Source organism: Electrona antarctica (assembly GCF_951216825.1).
Source record: "Electrona antarctica genome assembly, chromosome: 24".
NCBI classification, from domain to species: domain Eukaryota; kingdom Metazoa; phylum Chordata; class Actinopteri; order Myctophiformes; family Myctophidae; genus Electrona; species Electrona antarctica.
In genome coordinates this window covers 27,391,660-27,416,754 of record NC_136803.1, presented here as the reverse complement: position 1 = coordinate 27,416,754, position 25,095 = coordinate 27,391,660, and the positions used below count along the sequence as shown (strand labels likewise).

Sequence of the window (25,095 nt, the reverse complement as noted above, 5' to 3'; positions counted from 1 at the left end):
TCATCCTTGCACCATTTTCATCCTTTTCATTAGAAAACTGCAGTCAAGTGAAACGCAGTTTGCGAATCCATGGCCGGTGGACTTGTTATAGTTCTGCTAGATGACCTATGTGGACGTCTGATATGGCTGGCCGGTTTCAGTCTCGATTAACCCATTTAGACCCGACGTTGAAAAAAAAAAAAAAAGTATTCTGAAAGAATATATATTCAAAGATTTGTGCCGCATTTTCACGATTTTTCAAAAATAGCTGACCTACAAGCTCGTAGCGCGCCACTCGGTGGCGCGCTATGAGCTTGTAGATCTGCTATTTTTCAATAGCTAAAGTATAACATAATGCTTTAAAACACCAACCGCCCATTTAGACCAGTGACAACTGATTCTACAAATGTCTTCTAAATCATGACAGTTTTCTGAAATGTTTCAGTATCAGTGGTTCACTACCTTTTTCATGTCAAGGACCCCCAGAATGATATTATGTATTTGGCTGCTGACCCCGATCTGAAAATATGTTGTTCCAGGGACCTCCCCCAGAAGCAAAGATTTGAGTTAAAAAACGTTCACTCTGAAAGAATATATATATATATTCAAAGATTCTGGCCACATTTTCACGATTTTTCAAAAATAGCAGACCTACAAGCTCGTAGCGCGGCACTCGGTGCCGCGCTATGAGCTTGTAGATCTGCTATTTTTTTATTTTTTTTAAACAATATATTTATTGCATTTTTATTTTTTTAAACAAACAGACAATACAACAGAACAATACACAATACATAATACAGACAGTACAATTACTTAAAAAAAAACAAAAAAAAACAAAACAAACATACAGTACATACATATAAATACAGTGTATTAAAACAAAATAAGGGCACTTAGACTGGTAACAACAACAAGACCAAATAGCTGCATAGAGTACAATTAAACACTTTCAGTTTCAACCATTAAATAAGACAAATCATTAACCGTAATATACTGGATAAACCGTCCCCATATCCTATCAAACATCTCTTGTTTATTTTTCAGCGTATAAGTGATTCTTTCCAGAGGAAGACACATTGACAGCTCCCTAAACCACTGAGCAATACTGGGTTTGCCTACCTTTTTCCACGATAAAGCTATAGCCCTTTTGGCTTGTAGTAAACATAAATCTAGAAATCTTTGTTCGCTACTCTGAATCTTATGGCCAGGTGGATAAAGACCTAATAGAAACAGTTTCGGGTCAAGCTCAATATTTATCAACAATATCTTCTGAATCTCCCTCCTTACTTCTCCCCAGAATTCTTTCACTCTTGGGCATGCCCACAGACAATGGAAAAGTGTACCTTTGTCTTTACCACATCTGATACAAGTATCTGGAATATCTGCACTAAATTTATTTAATTTCTCTGGAGTGATATACACCCTCATCAGCCAATTATATTGCAATAGTTTTAACCGAGTGTTACCCGTCTGGGATTGAGCCTCCGTACAGGCTGTGCTCCACTCTTCCAGTGTCAATTCCTCTTGCAGATCAGCCTTCCATGCATTATATTTGGATTCAGAGGATTCGGGAGAGAATTCTACTAACATAGAGTATAAGTCAGAAATGATGCCCTTATTAAAGGGGTTTCTGATAAGCTCTTTCTCTATTATTGACAAGGGAGGGAGTGTCAGAGAGTTCACCTGTTTAACCCCTGATCTGCTATTTTTTAACATAATCCTTGAAACACCAAAAGGAGTTCCCGCCCGAAATGGGTTAAATCCCAACTTTGGCTCTTTTTCATAGCTTGTCGACAAACGAAATGTATTCTTTTTCACGACGCCTAATTGTGTTCTCCCATTACATACTTCATTACATGGAAATTCATTAGTGAGTCTCTTACTCCTATATGTGCCATGCCCAAAGACAGGCCAGTGTAGCAAAAACAATAGTATGTAATGAAGTATTACGACTTATGCAATTGCAAATTAACCATAGCTCATATGCATACTTGCTATTTACTGTTATAGACATTAGGGCTGACCTCAGTGGCCTGTGTCATCAGTCAGAGAGCACACGTTGACTAAAGTTCTCTCATTTGTGTTTACTTTGTTTTTATTCCTTTTTACAGGTTATTACAGACAGGCATTTCAGTCAAAGACAGTTCAAGTTTTTTATTTTTTTGTACCCCACCCGCCTCCCCCTGTCCAGAAACAGCAAACATAGATGTAAAGATAGAGTATATATATATATATACACATTTGAAAATGCATATAAGCAATAAGATAGCAAAAAAAATCACAGAAGACAGAAAAATGAAAAAATAAATAAAATAAAATGGAGAAAAAAATAGAAAGACAGAACAAAAAGAAAAAGGGACAAAAACTGAGAAACTATATATACATAAAAAGAAAAAATATATATTCATGCATATATACGCCCGTACATACATATACATATACATACACAGCAAATACTGTAAAGTAGTGTGATCTGATCGAGTTACATAATCTGGTAGGTCACCAATTAAAAGTTGTCACTGTAACAAACAGCGGCATATAGTTTGCAGCGAACATTATGGAAAAATGTGTTTTGTTTGTTATTCAGTACGCCACAAGGCTGCTCATCCATACTATCCATTATCCACGCCATTTTGACAACGTCCTTGAAAAAAATATTTTTTTAGTAGTGGATTGAAGAAAAAAAAAGGGGGAAAAAAGCAATGGATTCAGCAGGTCTGTGTATATAAATTGCACAGTAACCTTACCTTATATAACCTAAGATTTTGGCTAAACTTATTTTTTTACGTTGTGAAAAGATTGAAAACCATGCAGTATGATGTTTACCTTTGACCTTTTTGACCAAAAAGTTGATCGTCTCTTGGTGGCAGCCTACTGTACTTATCACTCCTAACAAGCAGGTTTCAGGGATATATAAACCCATCTGTTCTCAAGTTATTTTGTGTCAGAAATTAGAATGACCAGCTATTTTCACTACGAAAAATAAATACATCATTTATCAATCAAAATCGAGGAAAAAAGTTAGAAGTAATCGTGGTGTCGGCGCCCCCAACACCTTGCTGCAAGTCATATATATATGATTCTGGCAGGAATTAAAAGAGCGGAGTCGCTGAGTGACACCTCCGTGTCATTTCGTCGAAGTGTGCTTATTTTCATTCTTTTTTTGCCACGGCGCACCAGAACATCGTGCTCCCCACGGACCCTGCACTGTGGGAGAGGTTACCACAGGCACAAAGGCATGGGGCCAGCCGTGGAGACTCTGTAGCCCCCATCGCTTCATTAAACCCTTGTAGCGCGCCACTCGGTGGCGCGCTACAAGCTTGTAGATCTGCTATTTTTCAATAGCTAAAGTATAACAATGCTTAAAAATGGGTTCCCGCCCAAAATGGGTTAACCACGTGAACTCTAGCGTCTATTTCTCTGAGCATGTCATAATAGGCGAGCATGCAGGGGAAAAAAAATATCGGCTCACAAGTCACAATGCATCGTAAAACGTGTCACGCCGGAAATAGATTGGCTACGTTCAGTGACTAGATTTGGTGTAGACCAAGGACTGTCTAAAGAGGACGAGACACGAAGACCGTACGGGCGACGCCATGTTGCTCCATGGTGAAGTTGTACATGCCCAAATTTGTGCATGTACAACTTCCTGGTCTCAACTGCGCATGTTTCTTTCCTTCCATGGAGTAGTATAGTAGTAAGTATATGGGTTTTACTGGTTAAGTATAGCAATGCTGCCTTAGGCCTCCACACCCACCTAGATGAACACTCGGGGGGGGGGGGAAAAAGGAGGAGACCAAGTATAGACCCCTGGGGGATGCCAGTCAACAAAGTATAATGGGTTTTACTGGTTAAGTATAGCAATGCTGCCTTAGGCCTCCACACCCACCTAGATGAACACTCGCGGTCTCGCAAACTCACACAGAACCACATTTGTTATTTTTACTGTTATGTTTACTGTAAAATAGAACCCTATTAGCAGTTACTGATTTGGATGAAATATTAATCAATGTAGCTGGGGACCCCTTTAACCCATTCTGGGCGGGAACCCCTTTTGGTGTTTTAACTAAGCATTATGTTATACTTTAGCTATTGAAAAATATCAGATCTACAAGCTCATAGCGCGCCACCGAGTGGCGCGCTACGAGCTTGTAGATCTGCTATTTTTAAAAAAACGTGAAAATGTGATGCAAATCTTTGAATATAATATTCTTTTAGAGCGTTTTTAACTCAAATCTTTGCTTCTGGAAGGTCCCTGGAACACATGATTTCAGATGGGGGGTCGGCAGCCAATTACATATAGTTTTTGGGGTCCTTGACATGAAATATTGAGAACCACTGATATAGACACATGAGGTTTTTCAGAAAAAAATTACATTTTAAAAATACATTTTTAAATTTTTGACATCAGGCCTAAATGGGTTAAAGAACCCAGGGGCCAGGGGGTACAGTATATACAGTATATACAGTATATACACTAACGACCAGTTGTTTGTTGTGAACAGTACATGACCACCCCTTCCATTGGTCCCTGGGAGCGGTTATATTAGAAAACCAATTTCACCATCAATAACAAGGAAAATGAGTTTCATCATTACAGTGAAAATTGGTTCTGGTTTTCTAATCAGGCCAGAAAGTAATACAGAAAATCTTAATGTGTCATAATAACTAAGTATGTAAGAAGTCATGCTAGAGTGTGTCTCCAGATCAGTTTGTTTGTTTGTTTGTTGTTTTCATTGATTGATTGATTGATTCATGTTCTCATTGACAAAAAAATCAATAAGGGGATCCCCTTATGGGATCTCCCATAAGGGGCGACGGTGGCTCAAGAGGTAGAGCAGGTCGTCCAATGATCCATGGGTCGGCGGTTCGAATCCCGGCTCCTCCTGGCTACATGTCGAAGTGTCCTTGGGCAAGACACTGAACCCCTAATTGCTCCTGATGTGCTGGTTGGTACCTTGCATGGCTTCCGCCGCAATCGGTGTATGAATGTGTGTGTGAATGGGTGAATGTAATGCACAATCTATGTAAACGCCTTGGATAAAGGCGCTATATAAATGCACCATTTATATATAGTATGAACATATATTTGGAGTGTGTGTGCACTGCAGCAGAAAAATATATATACACTCACACAATTTCCAATGTAAAACACAAGTAGAAAAAACATCAACATGCGTACTGTATAATGGAACCTGCTACAACTCAAGTAATTGATGGGTTATAGTCTAATTAGGTCCAGAGCATTTGGCAAACTCATTATGAAGGACTTAACAATAGTACTAATTGAGTTACAGTTTCTTCTGACATGTAATGGGGTGTTTTCTTGGTGTTTCTGCAAATTAACCCATTTAGACCTGGGAACGATTCTACAAATGTCTACTAAGTCAGTTTTCTGAAAAACCCTATGTTTCTGTGTCAGTGGTTCTCAAACATTTTCATGTCAAGGACCCCCAATATTATCTGTAATTGGCCGCCGACCCCCATCTGAAAAGATGTTGTTCCAGGGACCTCCCCAGAAGCAAAGATTTGAGTTAAAAACTTTGGCTCATGGCCTGGGCCGGTAGTCCAAGTCTGGCAGTGTGCCGCGGGTTCGACTCCCGATCCCGACGGGATCCCCCATCTCTCTCCCCCATTTCAGCCTACTGTCTGTCCCTATATAAAAATATGAAATAAAGGCGAAAACTTTGGCTCTGAAAGAATATATATTCAAAGATTTGCGAACACACAAAACAAAAACGTGATATGGCAAAAGGGCAACTGCGGGAGTAATTCCTGTTCAATCTTGGCTTTGTTTACTTTAGTGACAGTTACGTTTCAAAATGTAATTGAGGTACCGCCCGTCCGCCCGCCTGTCGTATCTTCCTGACAGCGAAACAACATCAACCAAAGCAAATCAAATTGGAGGACAAATCCTGACAATGCTATATCCAACAAAAATAAAACGTTATCTGTGTCTGTGTCATAAGAATTCATGAGATGGCAAAATGCCCCCCCAAAGTACTGTACTTAAGTACAATTTGTACTTTACTTGAGTATTTCCAATTTCCAATACTTTCACTTCTACTTCACTACATTTTGGATCAAAATATTGTACTTTACTCCACTACATTTATTTGAAAACTTTAGTTACTAGTACTTTGGAGATTCCATTAACCACTCCAGCCCTATATACATTTTGGCCATTTGAAAACAGCCGATCTATGCGACGCATTGTGAGCTTGTAGATCTGCTATTTTCACAATATCTTGTACACATTTTGAACTTTTGTGAAATGGGACATTCTGCAATATGAGTACTTTTTGTACTTTAAGTAAATTTTTATGCCAATACTTTTGTACTTTTACTTGAGCACATTTTGAATACGGGACTTTTACCTTGCGGTATTTATACTTTTTCCCACCACTGCACCTGAGTCTCGAGGACCGCCACGCTCCAGTGCAATCTGTCTCTGAGAGGGTCCTGGGAGCCATGAGAGACCAGCTGCTCACTGGGTCCTCGACTGCCCCTTCCATCTGCAGTCCAGCTCCGCCAAGGACGCTTATGCAGAGAATACAAATAGAATACATTGAAAAAAGAAAGCAATTTTTTTTTAAAGATTTGTTTTTGGCTTTTCTGCCTTTATTGATAGTTTCAAGTTAAGATTGACAGGAAAGAGGGAGAGAGAGAAGGGGAGAGACATGCAGCAAAGGTCGTCATGAACGGGACTCGGGACTTATTACTTTTTCAAAGGAGTAATAAGTAATGTAAACATATTACTCTCCTAAGTAATATTGCCCAACACTGGTTATTTTCTTGTTTCATAAAAAAAAATCTAAATATTTCTATATGCATTACATGCCAATTATGTTGGCACGTGAAACATGACATTTTCAATTCCTCTTCATATGTTTTTGCTGCCTTTCACCCAAGAAACTATATGATCTTGACTTTAGTGGTCTGATTGAAGCATAATGTCTTTAAAAATGAGTTTGGAGAGGTATAATAATAATAATAATATCTCAAACTTATATAGCGCTTTTCTGAGTACCCAAAGACGCTTTACATGGGGGGGCTTTACAGAGGTAACAACACAAATAAAAACAACTTTATTAGAAAAGAAAACCCCACTAAAAGCTAAAAAACAGTGAAAAGGGTTAGTTGGGGAAGGCAATGTTGAAGAGGTGGGTCTTAAGGGCGGTTTTGAAGGTTTGGAGGGTGGGGGCATCTCTGAGTGCCTTAGGGAGGGCATTCCACAGGGTTGGGGCAGCCCATGTCACCCCATGTCCGTATATGCAGGTCAGGGTGACATATTGACTTGTATAGGGCATGTTGTTGAAGCCACAGTGGCAGCAGGAGGCAATTCCACAGCAGACTGAGCGTGAGGCGAGAGTCACTATACGGCTGAGCTGCGGCCGCTAAGAGCAGGAACATCATCTGACAGAGTGGCAAAGGAAACCAATCAATAGTTCCTACACCTATAGTCATTATGCATGCGTGCTCTCACACACACGCACGCACACATGCACGCACGCACGCACGCACGCACGCACGCACAGATGCACACATTCATTACACACACACACACACACAAAATGCCCACCGACACATAAGCATTCAGTGATGCACACCACATGCACGCAAACGGACGAATGAGCATGCATGCACATGCGCACACGGCACGCCGCACAGACAACAGTACACGTATGCACATACTGTAGTAGACCCTATGGCCCTGCAGTGACGTACAGTGCATACAGTCCCTGCACACACACACACACACACACACACACACACACACACACACACACACACACACACACACACACACACACACACACATACGGCTTTAATTAACCAGGTTTGACAGCGAGATAGCAGATTAATTAAGAGGGACACTTACGGTATATAGTTGTTAACCCATTTAGACCTGACGTCGAAATTTTAAAAATGTCTTATAAATTCTGACAGTTTTCTGAAATACCTATGTTTCTTTATGTTTATTGGCTGCCGACCCCCATCTGAAAATATGTTGTTCCAGGGACCTCCTCAGAAGCAAAGATTTGAGTTAAAATCGGTCGCTCTGAATTTAAGAATATTCCAAGGTTTTGCGCCACACTTTCACGATTTTTCAAAAATAGCAGACCTACAAGCTCATAGCGCGGCACTCGTGCCGCGCTATGAGCTTGTAGATCTGCTATTTTTGGCTAGTTCCAAGGGCATGCAGGAGTATTGGGTTGGAAACTCAGCAGAACCCATTACAATACATCAAACTGGACCCAACATATTTATCTTACTATAACACTGTATCAACACGAATGAGTCTCTTGTACAGTGAGTATTGCTGCTTTTCATTTGTCATTGTTAACTGTCTGTATCTAGACTAATTTAGAGCTGGGAAATACCAGTGAATGCAATGGTACAATAATAGGAAACCGGCAGTAGTTGAAGACCTGATTTGGACACGCAAATCAGGTGATTCAAATCACCTGATTGCGCTAAACGTTTGGGGTAATAATCACTTCTGTCTTTGCAGTGGCGGTGTAGTTGTTTTTAAGAGGTTGCCACTTCAGTAGTACGAGGTCCTCTCAGTTCAACAATCAATATCAAGAATCCTCTTCTCAAAGACACACGCACAGTGGGAATGTCAGCTGAGGTCTCCATCTCCTCAAATTGCGGTCATTAAAGTCCGGCAGCCGACAAGCTTCTTTTGTTTAAACCATTTTGACCTGCAGGGGACGATTCTACAAATGCCAAAATCCTGACAGTTTTCTGAAAAACCCATGTTTCTATGTCAGTGGTTCTCAAACTATTTAATGTCAAGGACCCCTAGAATTGTGTTTGGCCGCCGACCCCCATCTGAAAATATGTTGTTACAGGGACCCCCCCAGAAGCAAAGATTTGAGTTAAAAACGAACGCTCTGAAAGAATATATTAACATTTGGGCCACATTTTCACGATTTTTCAAAAATAGCAGATCTACAAGCTCATAGCGCGGCACCGAGTGCCGCGCTATGAGCTTGTAGATCTGCTATTTTTCAATAGCTAAAGCATAACATAATGCTTAACACAACAATAGGGGTTCCCGCCCAAAATGGGTTTAAGTTTGCTATATAGTTTATTGGCTTAAAATATTGTCTATATACATACATTCATGAATCCACTTGCTGACCGGCTTGTCACTATATTGGGCAATTTTTTTTATAGGGGTTTCTTGTGACCCTACCATTAACATCCTATGGCATGCAAAATTGTCAAAAATGTCAAACTTTCCTTATGCTTTAAGTAGCATGTGACATGTCAAACTAGGGGGTTTTCATGATTCTGAATCCATTCCAAGCATTAGTTTTGCACAAAAAAGCACTCCTTGGGCTAAAAACGGCCATAGCCGTAATCACAAATGCGATGAGTTCAGCACAAAATGTGATGAGGTCAGCACATTTGGGCAAAGTTTCCCACCCCCGTCCACCTCGAACCGCCGGACTATCAGAAGTACTCCACGACGCCTCGTTGCGAATGGATTTTTACAACTGTCGTAATAGACTGAAAAATTACACACGTTCGCGAGAATTTGGTTGCTAAGGGAATTGTTGGCATTCGGAGATGTTGTGTGAGGCTGGTGGTGGTAGTGGTGGGGGGGGGGATGGCCAGCATGTGTGTGTACATTGTGCAGAGCCTCTCTCAACTGAGCCTGAACAAAAGCTAATCCTTGTTGTTCAGTTAGGTAGTAGCATCGTGCCAACACCTGCAGCCAGGGCTAGGTCACCAAGCTAGGGATTGATGTCGAGCTCTGCGGGGCCCCTGGTGGAATTAACTGATTCACTCAGCATTTGTTTAACTGATTCACTCAGCATTTGTATAACCCATTTAGACCTGATTTTTTCTTTAAAAGAAGTCTTCTAAATCCCCATGTTTTCTATATCAGTCGTTCTCAAACATTTTCATGTCAAGGTAGGACCCCCAAAAATATATGGAATTGGCCGCCGGACCCACATCTGAAAATATGTTGTTCCAGAAGCAAAGATTTGAGTTAAAAACGTTCGCTCGGAAAGCATATATATTCAAAAGATTTGCTCCACATATTCACAATTCTTCAAAAATAGCAGACCTACAAGCTCGTAGTGCGGCACTCGGTGCCGCGCTACAAGCTTGTAGATCTGCTATTTTTCAATAGCTAAAGTTTATAATAATGGTTAAAAAAACACCAAAAGGGGTTCCCGCCCGAAATGGGATAACTTGGCTATTGAGCTAAACTCGACGTCTTGGGATTGAATTCCCAGTTGGGGGGAGTGAGTCCTGCGTATACTTGGAATCCAGGTGGTTTTACACTGGGGGCTCCATCTGGAATGGGTTTCCCCCCCAGTGGGGGGTGGAAGTCAAAGGAGGGTGAATTTATACCAGGAGCCAAATATCTCCCATGGCCTGTGGGCATTCATTCCCCTTTGGGCTGAGCACTACATTTTCCTGGTTTGCATCGAGGCGGTTGCACATAGTATATGTTAGGGCATTAAGCAACTAGTCGACTAGTTTACTAGTCAATAAATCCAGTAAATCCACTAGTCGACCTTGTTGGTACTAGTTGACTAGTTGATAAATCCAGTAAATCCACTAGTCGACCTTGTTGGTACTAGTTGACTAGTTGATAAATCCAGTAAATCCACTAGTCGACCTTGTTGGTACTAGTTGACTAGTTGATAAATCCAGTAAATCCACTAGTCGACCTTGTTGGTACTAGTTGTAGTAGGAAAAAAAAGTTAATTTTTTTTATTTCCCCCCCGATTTTGTAGGCCTCAAGATCAGGTAGATTATAGTTATAGTCACCAATGTACACAGTTTTTAAATGTACACATATTATTATTATTATTTATTTTTTTACATAATAGGTAGTTAAACAACTAGTCGACTAGTAAACTAGGCAACTAGTCAACTAGTAAAAATGACTAGAAGTGAATGCCCTAGTATATGTGCATTATATGTGCTCTTTTCTGCATCTTTCCACTGTGCTAATTGGTGCTAAGTGGAGTAAAGAAACTAAGTACATTTACTCAAGTACTGTACTTAAGTACACGTTTGAGGTACTGTACTTTTACTTTACTGGAGTACTTCAAATGACAAAGTACTTTTACTTCTACTCCACTACATCTCAGATGCAAATATTGCATACTTTTACTCCACTACATTTATTTGAAAACTTGAGTTACTAGTTACTTTGCAGATTTTGATTATTATTATTACAAAACGTATACACTAACCACTTCGGCCCTATAAACCTTTCGGTCATTTGAAAATAGCCGATCTACACATGTACCACATTGCGGCGCATTGTGAGCTTGTTGATCGGCTATTTTCAAAACTTGAAATAGGGTCATGAGAGTATTGCTTTTGTACTTTTACTTAAGTAAGTACATTTAAGTGAATTTTGAATTCCAGACTTTTACTTGTAACAGAGTATTTCTATATTGCAGTATTGCTAATTTGCTACTTTTACTTAACCCATTTTGGGCGGGAACCCCTTTTGGTGTTAGCATTATGTTATGCTTTAGCTATTGAAAAATAGCAGATCTACAAGCTCATAGCGCGCCACCGAGTGGCGCGCTACGAGCTTGTAGGTCTGCTATTTTTGAAAAATCAAAGAACGACTGACATAGAAACATAGCTTTTTCAGAAAACTGTCAGGATGTAGAAGACATTTTTAGAAACACATTTGAGTACGTTTTTCCACCACTGGTACCATCCACATGTTTGAGCCTCAGTCAGAATCTGCCGAGAGTCTCTGTGATCGACTATAGGAGCCAAATAATGTCTCTAGTCTTCTCACCTTCTGACCTCGGCTTGCTCCTTCACAGGTGTCCTGGCATCGCTGAGCGGTGGTAGTGAGGACCTTCCTTCAGGACTACACGCAGCCGCCGGCCCAGAGACGGCCCACAGACGGCCCAGAGACGGCCCAGAGACGGCCCAGAGACGGCCCAGAGACGGCCCAACACACAAAACCACGGAGTAGAACGGAATGAGACGCCATTGAAACAAGTAAGGGTGCGAATAGATAGAATAGAGCGGTGGTTCTCAAACTGTTCATAATTAACCCATTTTGGACTGAGGTCGATTAAAAAAAAAGGCTTCCAAATCCTAAATATGTAGTTCCAGAGACCCCCCAGAAGCAAATATTTTAGTTAAAAATGTTCGCTCTTCTGCTATTTGTTTTTCTCCAATCTGTAACCTACTGGTTAAACATTCTTGAAATGCTTGTATACCAAAAATCATAATAAACAGATGTTTATTAAAAAAGAAATCTGAAATATATATTCAAAGATTTGCGCCACATTTTCACGATTTTTCAAAAATAGCAGATCTACAAGCTCGTAGCGCGGCACTCGGTGCCACACTACAAGCTTGTAGATCTGCTATTTTTCAATAGCTAAAGTATAACATAATGCTTGAAACACCAAAAGGCGTTCCCGCCCAAAATGGGTTAAGGACCGCCAAATGAATATGTATCTCTATCTGAAAGCGTTTTTTTGTGCCAGCGATCCCCATAACAAGATTTGTGTTGTTGAAAATTATGTTTTAAGAAACAAATGGAATAACTATACAAGTTCACAACTCTGACGGGACTAATTCTGGCTGATTCTCTGTCTTGAGGGAGGCAGGGCAGGAGGTCCCTTCCATTTGTAAAAATGGAATTAGCCACGGCCGTAGGGGACAGACACACAGCAGAATCTGGAGCATCCATTTAACTCCCAAGGGTGTACGAATGGTGGACCATGCTAGCCAGGTGGATAGAAGCACTGGGCCTGGTCACATGGAGATGGCCAATGCTAATTACAAAGAGAGAGTTAAAACTGCAATTTACAACTTATTTTGTGAATAAAATGTCATTGGGAGATTATGTTCTCTCTTTTCAAAATCTTTTTATTCAGGTTATTCAGAAGCCCAGGGGCAAGTATTAAACAGACATATAAAATATAAAAATAAAACTCAATCCCCTATCCCACCCTCCCCCCACCCACAATCCCAGGGATAGTCAGAAAAACAACAAATACAAAAATAAAAAAATATATCTATATACACAAAAATACATGCATGCATAATTACAAACAAAAACAAATTATAATAAAAAGATAATAATAAAAAGATAATTTTTCATAGAGCAGATTTTGTTTCTGTTGTGGTTTGGCGTTGGCCGAGGCATAGGCACGGCACACTATGCAGTTTGTGTGTTGTGGTAGAATGTCATAAACGGGCCCCATGGGAGATTATGTTAATGCAATATAACTAAACAACTGTGGTGGTTGGACGACGTGGTCTCAATAACTCTTCTATTGGGAAATTATAATATTCGTAGGACATGTATGACAAGTCTTAGTGCTTTTTTCTGGTTTCTGGTTACAGGTCGAGAGAGGTTTTATCCTCTTGAACTGCACTTTCGTTATACTGTACCCATTCTACAGACTGTTTTATACAGTTTTCAATCTATCAATCACAACTACTGGTATAGGGAAGAGGTATTGCATGACAAGCGTCATAGGCCCAAATTAGGCTTTCCTTATTAGCTCTCAGCAGTACGATATTTTGGGTGGGAACCCCTTTTGGTGTTTCCAGCATTATGTTATACTTTAGCTATTGAAAAATAGCAGATCTACAAGCTCATAGCGTGCCACCGAGTGGCGCGCTACGAGCTTGTAGGTCTGCTATTTTTGAAAAGTCGTGAAAATGTGGTGCAAATCCTGAATATATATATATTCTTTCAGAGCGAACGTTTTTAACTCAAATCTTTGCTTCCAGGGGGTGCTTGGAACAACATATTTTCAGATGGGGGTTGGTGGCCCAATACATATGTAATTCTAGGGGTCCTTGACATGAAACAGTTTGAGAACCACTGACATAGAAACATAGGGCTTTTCAGAAAACTGTCAGGATTTAGAAGACATTTTGTAGAATCGGTTTCGGTCGAAATGGGGTTAAAATGGCCCAAACATGTAAGTCTCGATGTTAAGATAGTACTGTCAACCTCTTCCAAATCCTCCCCAGACGTGTGTTTGTCTTGCTGTCTGTCAGAGTCAGACTCCCTCAGGCTTTGAGGTCATGGGGTCAAGCCTCCTGCAGTCTGCACTCAGTCATGTAAGCGCGAGGGGGGGGGAGAGGGCTTTGGAGTCAAAAGTGATTTGGGCTTTTTTCACACATGGCATTGTTGAACAGACCTTTTTGCTGAGGAGGATAGATTTTGAAGCTTACGCTTGTGTTTGTAAATGATACATAGAAAAACATCGTGTTATGAAAATCTCTAGCACCGGGGCTCGACATCATCTCCTGAATTAATCGAACGTGAAGTAGATGAAGCCAGATTCTACTGATTACTTTCCCTTTCCGTTTCTCTCCATCTGCATTTAGTTACTTACTGTTTCAGTATCTCCCCCGCTCTCTCTCTCTCTCTCTCTCTCGTTCTCTCTCTGTCTCTCTCTCTCTCTCTCTCTCTCGTTCTCTCTCTCTCTCTCTCTCTCTCTCTCTCTCTCTCTCTCTCTCTCTCTCTCTCTCTCTCTCTCTCTCTCTCTCTCTCTCTCTCTCCCTCCCAGTCAGTATACTTTGAATTTGCATTTTAATTACCTCTGTTCCTTTTGTCATTAATGGTGTAACACACAAACATGCACGCCACACGCATGCGGGCACGCATGCACACACACACACACACACACACACACGTACACTCTACATTCCCACACAACCTCCTGCATGATCACATAAACACGCACGCACGCACGCACGCACGCACGCACGCACGCACGCACGCACGCACGCACACACACACACACACACACACACACACACACACACACACAGCCAAATCGCACTAGACTGTGGATCAGATAACCCAGTGTTCTGGTGCCAGGGATGGACCATGTTTACAGTTGGCCTCAATCACTCCGCCAAAATGTGTTGGCGGTTAGAGGCAGATGGATGAGACCCAGACCCCTATACTCTATCGCACGCACGCACGCATGCACGCACGCACGCACGCACGCACGCACGCACGCACGCACGCACGCACGAACGAACGCACGCACGCACGCACGCACCCACCCACAGGCCTGGTTCCAAGGTTTGTCTTGTGGTCTTAATTGGTCTCTCTCAGCTCCCTAACTGCAGTCCAGGCAAGCAGCGCAACTAAGAGCAGCCTTTGTGTGCGGTCTGTGTTTCTGTATCGACGCTAATGTTTTAGGGCTTAGCCATTAGCCAATTCATGTGGTCAATGGAAATCAAATCCAAAGTCCTCAATCGAAAGTCCTTTTCTGAACTGGTGAGCTTGTAGATCTGGTATTTTCGGAATGCAACCTAGCAACCTAGGATCTCTTCTCCACTAGTCCCTCCCTAACATTTTGGTCTAGTTTTTGAGTGGTGCAACCACTCCCTTACAGACTTATGTGTGTGGGTGGGTAGCTGGCTGGCTGGGTATGAGCATGAAAACAGCATGGTTGTTTTTCACCACCTGTGCGCAACCTAACACACACACACACAAACACACGCACGTATTAACTGTATATATGGTGATTTCGGGTGTGCCAGTACAGTACAGTGACAGTACAGTAGAGAGACGCACACGGTAACTCTGTCATTTCTCAACTGTTTCGGACGTGGGGCGGCTCGCCGGAATCGGGCCGGCACCCTGGGTGCGTTCCTGTGGGTCTGGAACCCCCCCCCCCCCCGGGGACCCCCACACGGAGTTACACCACTTACTTCACATGGGTGTGATTTTTTTAATTTGTTGAAGAAATTGTCTATATATTTTGTCATAGTTGTGGTCATCATAACTTAGTTTTCATGTTGTTTTATTCACCTGTTTCTGTGGGAATGTACTGGGGCTCTTTGTGTGTGCTTCACTTCCTCCACACTTCCTATTCAGCCATGTGTTGCTTATTATAAGCGACCTTTGGCTTGTTTTTTCTGTATAGTTGCTTGTAAATATTGGTAGTTGCCTGTTTTTTTTGGGCTTGTTTCTAAAGTGTACAGTAGTTGCCTATTTGGGCTTGCTTCCTAATGTTGTTTAACCCATTCTGGGCGGGAACCCCTTTTGGTGTTTTAAACATTATGTTATAATTTAGCTATTGAAAAATAGCAGATCTACAAGCTCGTAGCGCGCCAACGAGTGGCGCGCTACGAGCTTGTAGGTCTTCTATTTTTGAAAAATCGTGAAAATATTTATTTCAAAAAACTGGAGGATTTAGAAGATTTTTTTGTTTTTGGCAGCAAATTTCTATTTTTGTTGTAGTCATAGTCTTTGGACAGAGACTTCATTTAGTTTTAGTCATATTTTAGTCACCTGGAAGTCTAGTTTTAGTCGACTGAATCTACAGTTGATTTAGTCGACTAAAATGTGTTTCGGCGGGCCTTGATGCCGTCGTAATGACTGTTTTCACACTTGCTGAAAATAGCCGATCCACAAGCGTCGCAGCTGAAATTGTCAGTATATTTAGTCATAGTTTTAGTCATCATGGCTTAGTTTTTATTTAGTTTTTATGTCGTTTTTGTCAGTGAAAAAAGATAGTCGACGAACATCTTTTGTCATAGTATTAGTCAACGAAAACAACACTGCTCGACTCTAGCCTGGCTAATAAGCCAGACCGAATCATCCGTTGGCACAAAAACAAATTGCCTGCCGGCGGATTACGGTCTGGAGAGGCTCAATTGTACGCCCATTTCCTACACCAGATAACTGGTGTGGCCAATTGGGACACGGTATGCAATATGGGCGGGCTTTGGTATAGTGACGTTCAATGCTTGAGACCTTTGACTGACAGTAGCTCTGACCAATTGCGTCAAAGAGAAAATGTTTGAACCCGCCGGGAAACAAGATCCATACACAGCATCTCCAGACTCAAATACCACACGACAGTGTGATTTGACTCTGGCTTATTAGCCAGGCTAGCTCGACTCTGCCTATGGGAAGGTCTTTGGTGAGACCTCCACGTCCTCATCTGGGTCGCATTGCGCTTTCAAAAGAGCAACGCAGGGGCAGCCTAATGGGTATTTTAATCAATATGTTTGCCTCATTTATCTTCCAATACTTGGTGTCTCTGTGAGTATCTAGTCAATGCTACAGTAGTGAAGTTTCAAGCAGATGCCCATGGTCACTGCGATAATGAATGAATAACTGAATACATTTATTGTAGAGTACTGGAAGGGGTCCCTTATGGAATATTTATACTCTTCAGAGTTAAATGGGGTGAATGTTAAATGAGTTAAGTGAGGTGAGTGTTAAATTAGTTAATTGACGACCTTACAGGCAAATGCAAAGGCCCAACTTATGTAGACGTGGATAGCATTTTATGTAGACATAGCACTATAAAGTATACATGCATAGTTTCATTATATATAGATATTCCATTGTTACGTTCTTAGCTTACGTATGACTCATGATAACTACTTTTTTATGTACGTGATGTATTGCCCTGCTTTTTCTTCTTGCTTAATGTAAGTCGCTCTGGATTAAGAGCCTCTGCCAAATGCCTAAATTGTGAATGAACACTGCGGTATACTGTGCATATATAACACAATTAGAAACACTTATCCTGAGCTATTTTAAGCCTAACTAAGCCTATGTATAATATACTCAGCAGACAATGTATTACTCTTTCTCTCACCTGTCTGTCTGTCTGTCTGTCTGTCTGTCTGTCTGTCTGTCTGTCTGTCTGTCTGTCTGTCTGTCTGTCTGTCTGTCTGTCTGTCTGCGTGCGTGCGTGCGTGCGTGCGTGCGTGCGTGCGTGCCGCAAGAACAGTGTAAGACATGGTTGAATACATACATACATAGGTGTTGTATTTTATTTAATTGCATCCTGCAAGAGGGATTGCAAGAAGTTCTAAACCTTGGACCTTTCCCTCATTCAGTTCCACACAGCCTGTCTCTTCTTTCTCATCGTCTTTCTCGCTTCTTTCTTTGTGATTCTCGCTAGAATGTGATTACAGTCCCTGACTCACTGCGTCTTCCTTCCTTCTGCACCATAGAGACATTATAACGCGACACATAGCGTCTGTCTGGCCAGTGTTCCAAGGTGCCGTACTTTCGGCAAATTAAATCACGAGAGAGCGGTACATCCTTATGGAGAAGCGGGCTATAAGCCCTGTGTGTGGGTGCCTGGGTGGGTGTGTGCGTGTCACTTTTAACCAATTTAGACCTGAGGCCGATTAAAAAAAAAAAAAGGGCTTCTAAATCCTAACAGTTTTCTGAAATACCTCATGTCAGTGGTGCTCAATATTTCATGTCAAGGACCCCTAGAATCATATGTATTTGGCCGCCGACCCCCATCTGAAAATATGATTTTTCATAAATAGCAGACCTACAAGCTCATAGCATGTGACTCGGTGGCGCGCTATGAGCTTGTAGATCTGCTATTTTTCAATAGCTAAATTATAACACAAACACCAAAAGGAGTTCCCGCCCAAAATGGGTTAAATAAAGAGGTACATAGACGCCCCACAATAAAATACATAGTAATGTGCGTGTCCTTCACATGGCAGCTGTCATAAATGACATAAATCAGTGGTTCTCAACCAGTGGTCATTGAGAGGGGGTTCCAGGTGGTCCCCAGCTATATTGATGGAGAGTTGGTAACCAAATGGACCCTTAAAAGACCTTTAACCCGTGAGAGCGTAAAATGAAACTCATTGCATTGGTTTCATTTCACTTTCATTTGGTTTCATTTGGTTTCATTTCATTTGGCTCTCAAGAGTTAGATTATTGTTAAAGGTATATTCAGTGATTTCACTTAATTCAAATATCACTTATTGTGTCTTATATTTTGGATAATCTTCCCTACTATAAAGTGTGCTGACCATATAAGGAGTTCCTCCCTGTCCCCAGTTAACCCCTGGGGTCAAAAAACCCTAGTTTCGGTGTGGGCTTTGGGTGGCAAAGCCTTCATCCAATCAGGATGAGAGGGGCCTTCCTCCAATCATGATCGAGTGGGGCGGGCCTTGGTGCACATGCTGTTGGTCTGTTGTACTTCCCCCACTGTAGAGCGTGTGCATGTGCACATCTTGTTACCGGACCGGGTTTTTTTACAAATCACCCAAATCACTGAATGCTCCTTTAAACATCTGCATTATTCATTTGCAATGAAGTCCACACAATTAGAGAATGTAGAAGAATTGTCATTTTGACCACCGTTTGTCTCTCCTATATGGTACCAACATCAATACAGCATGGAATTGTGGACAAAACATTATCCAACGATAACAAAAAATATCCTTTAGTCTTGGGTCTGAGAGGCTAAACGTCAACTAGTGGTCCGTGGCTCAAATAAATACCCAATAAATAATGGACGCCGATATAAAAAAATGGTTGAAAACCACTGACATACATTAAACAAGACGACCTCCTTTTGTTTCCACAGGTGTGTCCCATCAAGGACCAGATTAGGGAAGGCCAGGGCGTGGTTGGTTGGTAGTCATGGTTACGTCCGGGGGGCGGGGGACGACGTCCCTCCCCGCCTCTGGCTTGGTGCTCGTCCTGTTCCTGTCCGTCTGTCCCGCCCAGCAGCCCACGCCCACGCCCTCACCGGCGCCCCCTAGCGCCCCACCTCTGCGCTCCAGCGAGTGCGCCAGGAAGGAGCACCCTGTGGTCTCGTACCAAGGTAGGTTCTCTTACCCCTTTTTGATGTCCCTTTTCTAGCAGTTGTTGATTTTTGCCCCCCAAAATCTTAAAATTCAGCCTCCTGGTGGCGCTATAACAGTGGTTCCCAAACTTTAGTGAGGTTGGAGGAAAGAAATGGTGGCATTTTATCATGAACATCAGTGAGGTTGAAAAATGGCGAAGTTGTCCTTTAATGAAATTCTCTTTAAAAAAGATTTGATTTTCTATTTAATTTCTGAAAATGTTATATTTTGTGAACTTTCTGAAGGTCTTTTGGAAGGAAAAAAAAGTATAATTATTTTGTTTGTAGTAGACAAACAAAAAAAGGGATATTACTGTATACTCTTGGCCCATAAAAATGTGTCAAGAGACCAATTAAAACACGGGTCCCGAGGAAGTATACTCCCCCGACCAAGCGTTTGGGAAACCCTGGCCTGGTACTATGGACGGCTGGGGCGCGTACGTAGTTAAAACCAAGGGGCCAGTGAGGCGCTCCAACGTTGAAGCACTGGGCCCTAGTGGTAAGAAGAAGGACTGCAGGCGGACCCGTGGATTCATGACGAGGAAACCCCGTGCAGCTGGGCTTTAACATTGAGCGCTCGGTTGCACTTCCGCATTTGCCAACCAAAATTTGGTTGGCAAATGCGGAAGTAGACGTTCTGAGACGGTCCTTTCGGGTGCTTCAAAACGCCACTGAGCAAATTCCACTGACATGAATAGCGGGGGGGCTGAGCTTCGCGCCAGTTCAGTCTCTATCCTTCTTTATACTCTATGGTTAAAACGCGTCAGACCCTGCATGCGAATCAGCAGTGAAGAAGTGGCCCTTTTTCAAATCAAAACATTGGTGGAAGACACAACAACAGAGGCGAGTCTGTCTTTGCCGCTGCTATGGAATCTGTACACGCGGCCTGGAACTTTCCAACAACAAACAACACACTCCTTTTGCTCATCTCTCCACTCGCCATGTGACCGGGAGGGCTCCTCGGTGTCCTTAACCAATTCCGGGTGGGAACCCCTTTTGGTGTTAGCATTATGTTATGCTTTAGCTATTGAAAAATAGCAGATCTACAAGCTCATAGCGCGCCACAGAGTGGTGCGCTACGAGCTTGTAGGTCTGCTAATTTTTGAAAAAATCGAAAGAACGACTGACATAGAAACATAGCTTTTTCAGAAAACTGTCAGGATGTAGAAGACATTTTTAGAATCTGATCTCAGGTCAAAATGGGTTAACCAATTTAGGACTGAGACACCATACAACAAGTCTTCTAAAATCATGGCAGTTTTCTGAAAAAAACCCTATGTTTCTAATGTCAGTGGTTCTCCAACTATTCCATGCCAAGGACCCCGGAAATGATAAGAAATTGGCCACTGAGCCCCCCATCTGAAAATGTGTTCAAGGACCCCTAGAGGTAAATATATGAGTTAATAACATTCACCGTGAAAGGATACATATTCAAAGATTTGCTCCACATTTTCACAATTTTAAAAAAATAGCAGACCTACAAGCACAGAGTGCCGCGCTACGAGCTTATAGATCTGCTATTTTTCAACAGCTAAAGTATAACAAAATGCTTAAAACACCAAAAAGGGGGGTTCCCGGCCTGAACGGGTTAAATGAGGCACGCACGCCACGGGGGGGTGAGGGGGACCTCTGCAGATGTGTTCTTTTGAAAGGAGAATTCGAGCCAAAATCCGGGCATTAAGTTGCTCTTTAATATGTAAATGTCGCCCTTCTCCTTCTCTCTGACCTGCTCCTCATCTCATCCTCTCTGCCTCCTCTTTGGTCAGACTGAACGTTTGCGCTCGCGTCCCTCCATTCATGTATAGCTTCTTAGACGCCGCTCACATTTATTCCATGTTTTCCTCAATCTTGGGGCTCTCTCTCTCTCTCTCTCTCTCTCTCTCTCTCTCTCTCTCTCTCTCTTTCTGTCTGTCTCTCTCTCTCTTTCTCTCTCTCTCTCTCTCTCTCTGAGTCATGCAGAGAGAGAGAGTTAGATGAAGAGAGATAAAGTTAAATTATCATTGAGGAATTTCCACTGTCAAACTGCTTTTCAAGCGTCCGTAAGTGAGCCTAAAAATTAGAGAGAGAAAGAAAGAAAGAAAGGGGGAAAGAAAGAAAGAAAGAAAGAAAGAAAGAAAGGGGGAAAGAAAGAAAGAAAGAAAGAAAGAAAGAAAGAAAGGGGGAAAGAAAGAAAGAAAGAAAGAAAGACAGAAAGAAAGAAAGAAAGGGGGAAAGAAAGAAAGAAAGAAAGAAAGAAAGAAAGAAAGAAAGAAAGAAAGGAAAACAAGTCAATGTCAAAACGAGTGGTATAAAATATGTAAAGACAGACGGACGGACGGATAGATACAGTAGGACAGACAGACAGACAGACAGACAGACAGACAGACAGACAGACAGACAGACAGACAGACAGACAGACAGACAGACAGACAGACAGACAGACAGACAGACAGACAGACAGACAGACCGTCAGTCGTCTCTGTCTTTCCGTTTGACAGCGTGTCGTGTTGTTTTAACATAGAGAACCTTGGACTTCTGCATTCCCTGCAGTTTTCTCTCTAGAGGTCAAAGTTGAAGGGACTAGAAAACGACTGGGCCACGGCCCCTCAAACCACATCCTGTCAGGAAGCTGTCAGTCATCTTTTGGACCGGGGCTGTCGGCGCTGTGACTTCTAGGTGTGTGTGTGTGTGTGTGTGTGTGAGCGTGTGTGCGTGCGTGTGCGTGCAAGTGTATAAGTATGCACGTTTGAATGCAGACCACAGCCACGTTGCCCTGCAAGGTTCTCTGTTCAACAAGCTCTTTAATGCGTGTTCTACCTGCTCCACTCTTGCTGTCCTTGCTTAAAACGAGGAGCGTGCTGCTGACATTCGCAGCGCAGCGCTGCCTGCTGTAGTGGTGATGAATAATGATTCACTATTACCCTGTAGAGTGGCATAACATAACCTTCATCTGCTGCATGGGAACTTTCACTGGAGTGCCCCCCCCCCCGCCCGTACCGTACCGTAACCTTTCAATAGCACAGCTTAATCGCACATGGAGATTGACGTTGTTGGTTTACTGTTGGCCAAAAAGATTATATGGACGATAAACCATGGGGTGCAACGATTCCCAAACCTAGGGGCCGGTCGGGATATTGCGAGTGGGCCCTCAAATAATTGGCAAAAAAATGCGGTCGGACGGGTGAGATTTTCCACGTGGGCCCTCAGACTATTATTCGACTATCAACCCATTTTGGGCGGGAACCCCTTTTGGTGTTTTAAGCATTACGTTATAATTTAGCTATTGAAAAATAGCAGATCTACAAGCTCATAGCGTGCCACCGAGTGGCGCGCTACGAGCTTGTAGGTGATGTGTCTTTTCCTCAGGGTTCTGTGGAGATTTTTCTAAGTTGCTCGTTGAGAATGAATATGGAGATCCAGGCAGGCACATAATCCTTATTTCCGTTTATTGATCAGCAATCAGTTACAGACAGGTTACAGATATCATCGTTCCATCGTATTGAGGCCTGCATCTCATGCAGGGCCCCCCTTGTCTCTCTCTCTCTCTGTCTCTCTCTGTCTCTCACTCACACTCTTCTACTGATCCCCTACCTGTCTTATACAGTCTTAACATGTGGGTGTCACCCTGTTCCTGCGTGTGTGTGTGTGTGTGTGTGTGTGTGTGTGTGTGTGTTGTTGACCCTCAAGGCTTAGTCAACAAGCTACCACAGAGTCAGCAATCAGTCACCACAGGGGTCTTTCTGTTGAACGCATTCCTTGGGTGGTAAAAGTCACTGAGCCTACTATATATGACAGGAAGAACTCACAGCTGTTATTTAAGATAGCTGACTATCCCAAAGTGTCCCTGCGCCATCTTTAGTGACTGGCTATCCCAGATGGGACTCAATGTGACCTCCTATAAGCCAAAGTATTATGTGTACAATTATGACATATGTTGAGATGCATAAGCTATCAAAATATACATCAGACCCCCCTTCTGGGGAATTAAATATTCCCCAGACATAATTCATATTTTATAAATGACCAAAATTAATTTTCCAAAAAAATGTTCACTTTTTTCTTTTTTTTTCAAAAAATCCCAAAATGTTCAAATTCCCCAAACGGTCTCCCTTCGTAGGTAATTACCCTCTTCCCCCCTGGATAATGTGAAGATGAAACACAGTCAGGTTGACACAAAACTCAAAACAAAATGAACAAAATCAATCTGTTAGACAATGACCCTATCAGTCCGAAGCTGTTTGTTGTCACACCCAGATAAAATAAATTCAAGTGAACTGTTCCTAGGCTAATTACTATACTATTTTTAATTTGTTCCCCAACATTAGATAGGCTGATTCCTGTACCTGTATAGACATCAATATTTGTTTGGAAGTGGATTCCAATATCGACTTAATAAGAAATAATATAATATTCCCTTCTCCCCCCCTTCTTAGTTAGTGAGCAACTTTCATGGAATAATGGATGAATGGCCCTGCAGAAACCATCCATCCGACACTCGGAAAGTTGCACACAAACTAAGAGCTAACATGTAATACTCATGGTGAGTTCCAACCTGTATCAATATTATATGTGACTATTAACATAGTAACATTATACTGACTCCATCAGTCCAACATTGTCTGCAATATATTACTCGATAACCTAAAGCCTACGGGTTACTTCATCCTGTTTTAGTACTTGGTAATGTTCAGTACTTTGGTCTGTTCCACCCATATAAACAAGCACACAGAGGCGACCCCTGTGAACCCTGCCTCCCCAGGCAGACGAGTCAATTCAGTGCATGTGTATACAGGTTCCAATACCAACTCACTCACATCTTCTGACGTTAACTCATTATCCTAATGTAGGCCTATTTTAACTAACAATCAAACAACATTTGTATTACTAACTAGAATATAATTCCCATTCCTTAATTGGACTTCACTGTGATACTTAAGGAAGTTATCTAAAATGAACTCATATTATTACCATCAACTATTATTTTCAAACAACTATTTTAACTATCTATATTGTACCAAATTAGAACCGAACCAGCATGGGGCTTGTTCCGTTGTACCTCTTGTATGACAGACCTGAAACTGAACCATATTTAAAACAGAAATTAAACTCCTTATTTAACTGAAATCCTATTTAGACTAAATCAAATTCCTATATTGATTACATCCTGTTTAGACTAAATCAAATTCCTATATTGATTGAATACAAATACCTGTAAAATGAAAAGTTAACACTCAAAGCATGACAAAATGGTTAGACCATCCCTTTAACAGTACTATTTCCAGTACCTTGTTATATCTATTTCGACCTGCCAGCACAGAATACAACAAAACACAAACATTAGAACAACATTTTCCAACATTAATCACAATTCAGATGAACCGCGATTTTTTCCCTTCATGACGCAAATTGTTCAAACGTTCAACGCGCTAGGGAAATGGTTCCCACAATTCTTTTTTCGCCTATAGAATAAAAACGCTTGGAACATCCTTCTTGATTCTCAGAGCTCGCACATAGC

The 25,095-nt window shown here is 41.8% G+C and overlaps 1 protein-coding gene across 1 annotated transcript in view; it reads left to right on the top strand.

The window, feature by feature from the left end:
• Positions 1–25,095, top strand: part of LOC306917443 (semaphorin-5B-like) — a 169,182-nt gene that overhangs the window by 28,601 nt on the left and 115,486 nt on the right. Inside the window, exons 2-3 of the mRNA XM_079495669.1 lie at positions 11,805–11,985; positions 19,341–19,580. Of these exons, the coding sequence (XP_079351795.1) occupies positions 19,397–19,580 (184 nt within the window). The 5' untranslated portion in view covers positions 11,805–11,985; positions 19,341–19,396. The remainder of the gene's footprint in view (positions 1–11,804; positions 11,986–19,340; positions 19,581–25,095) is intronic.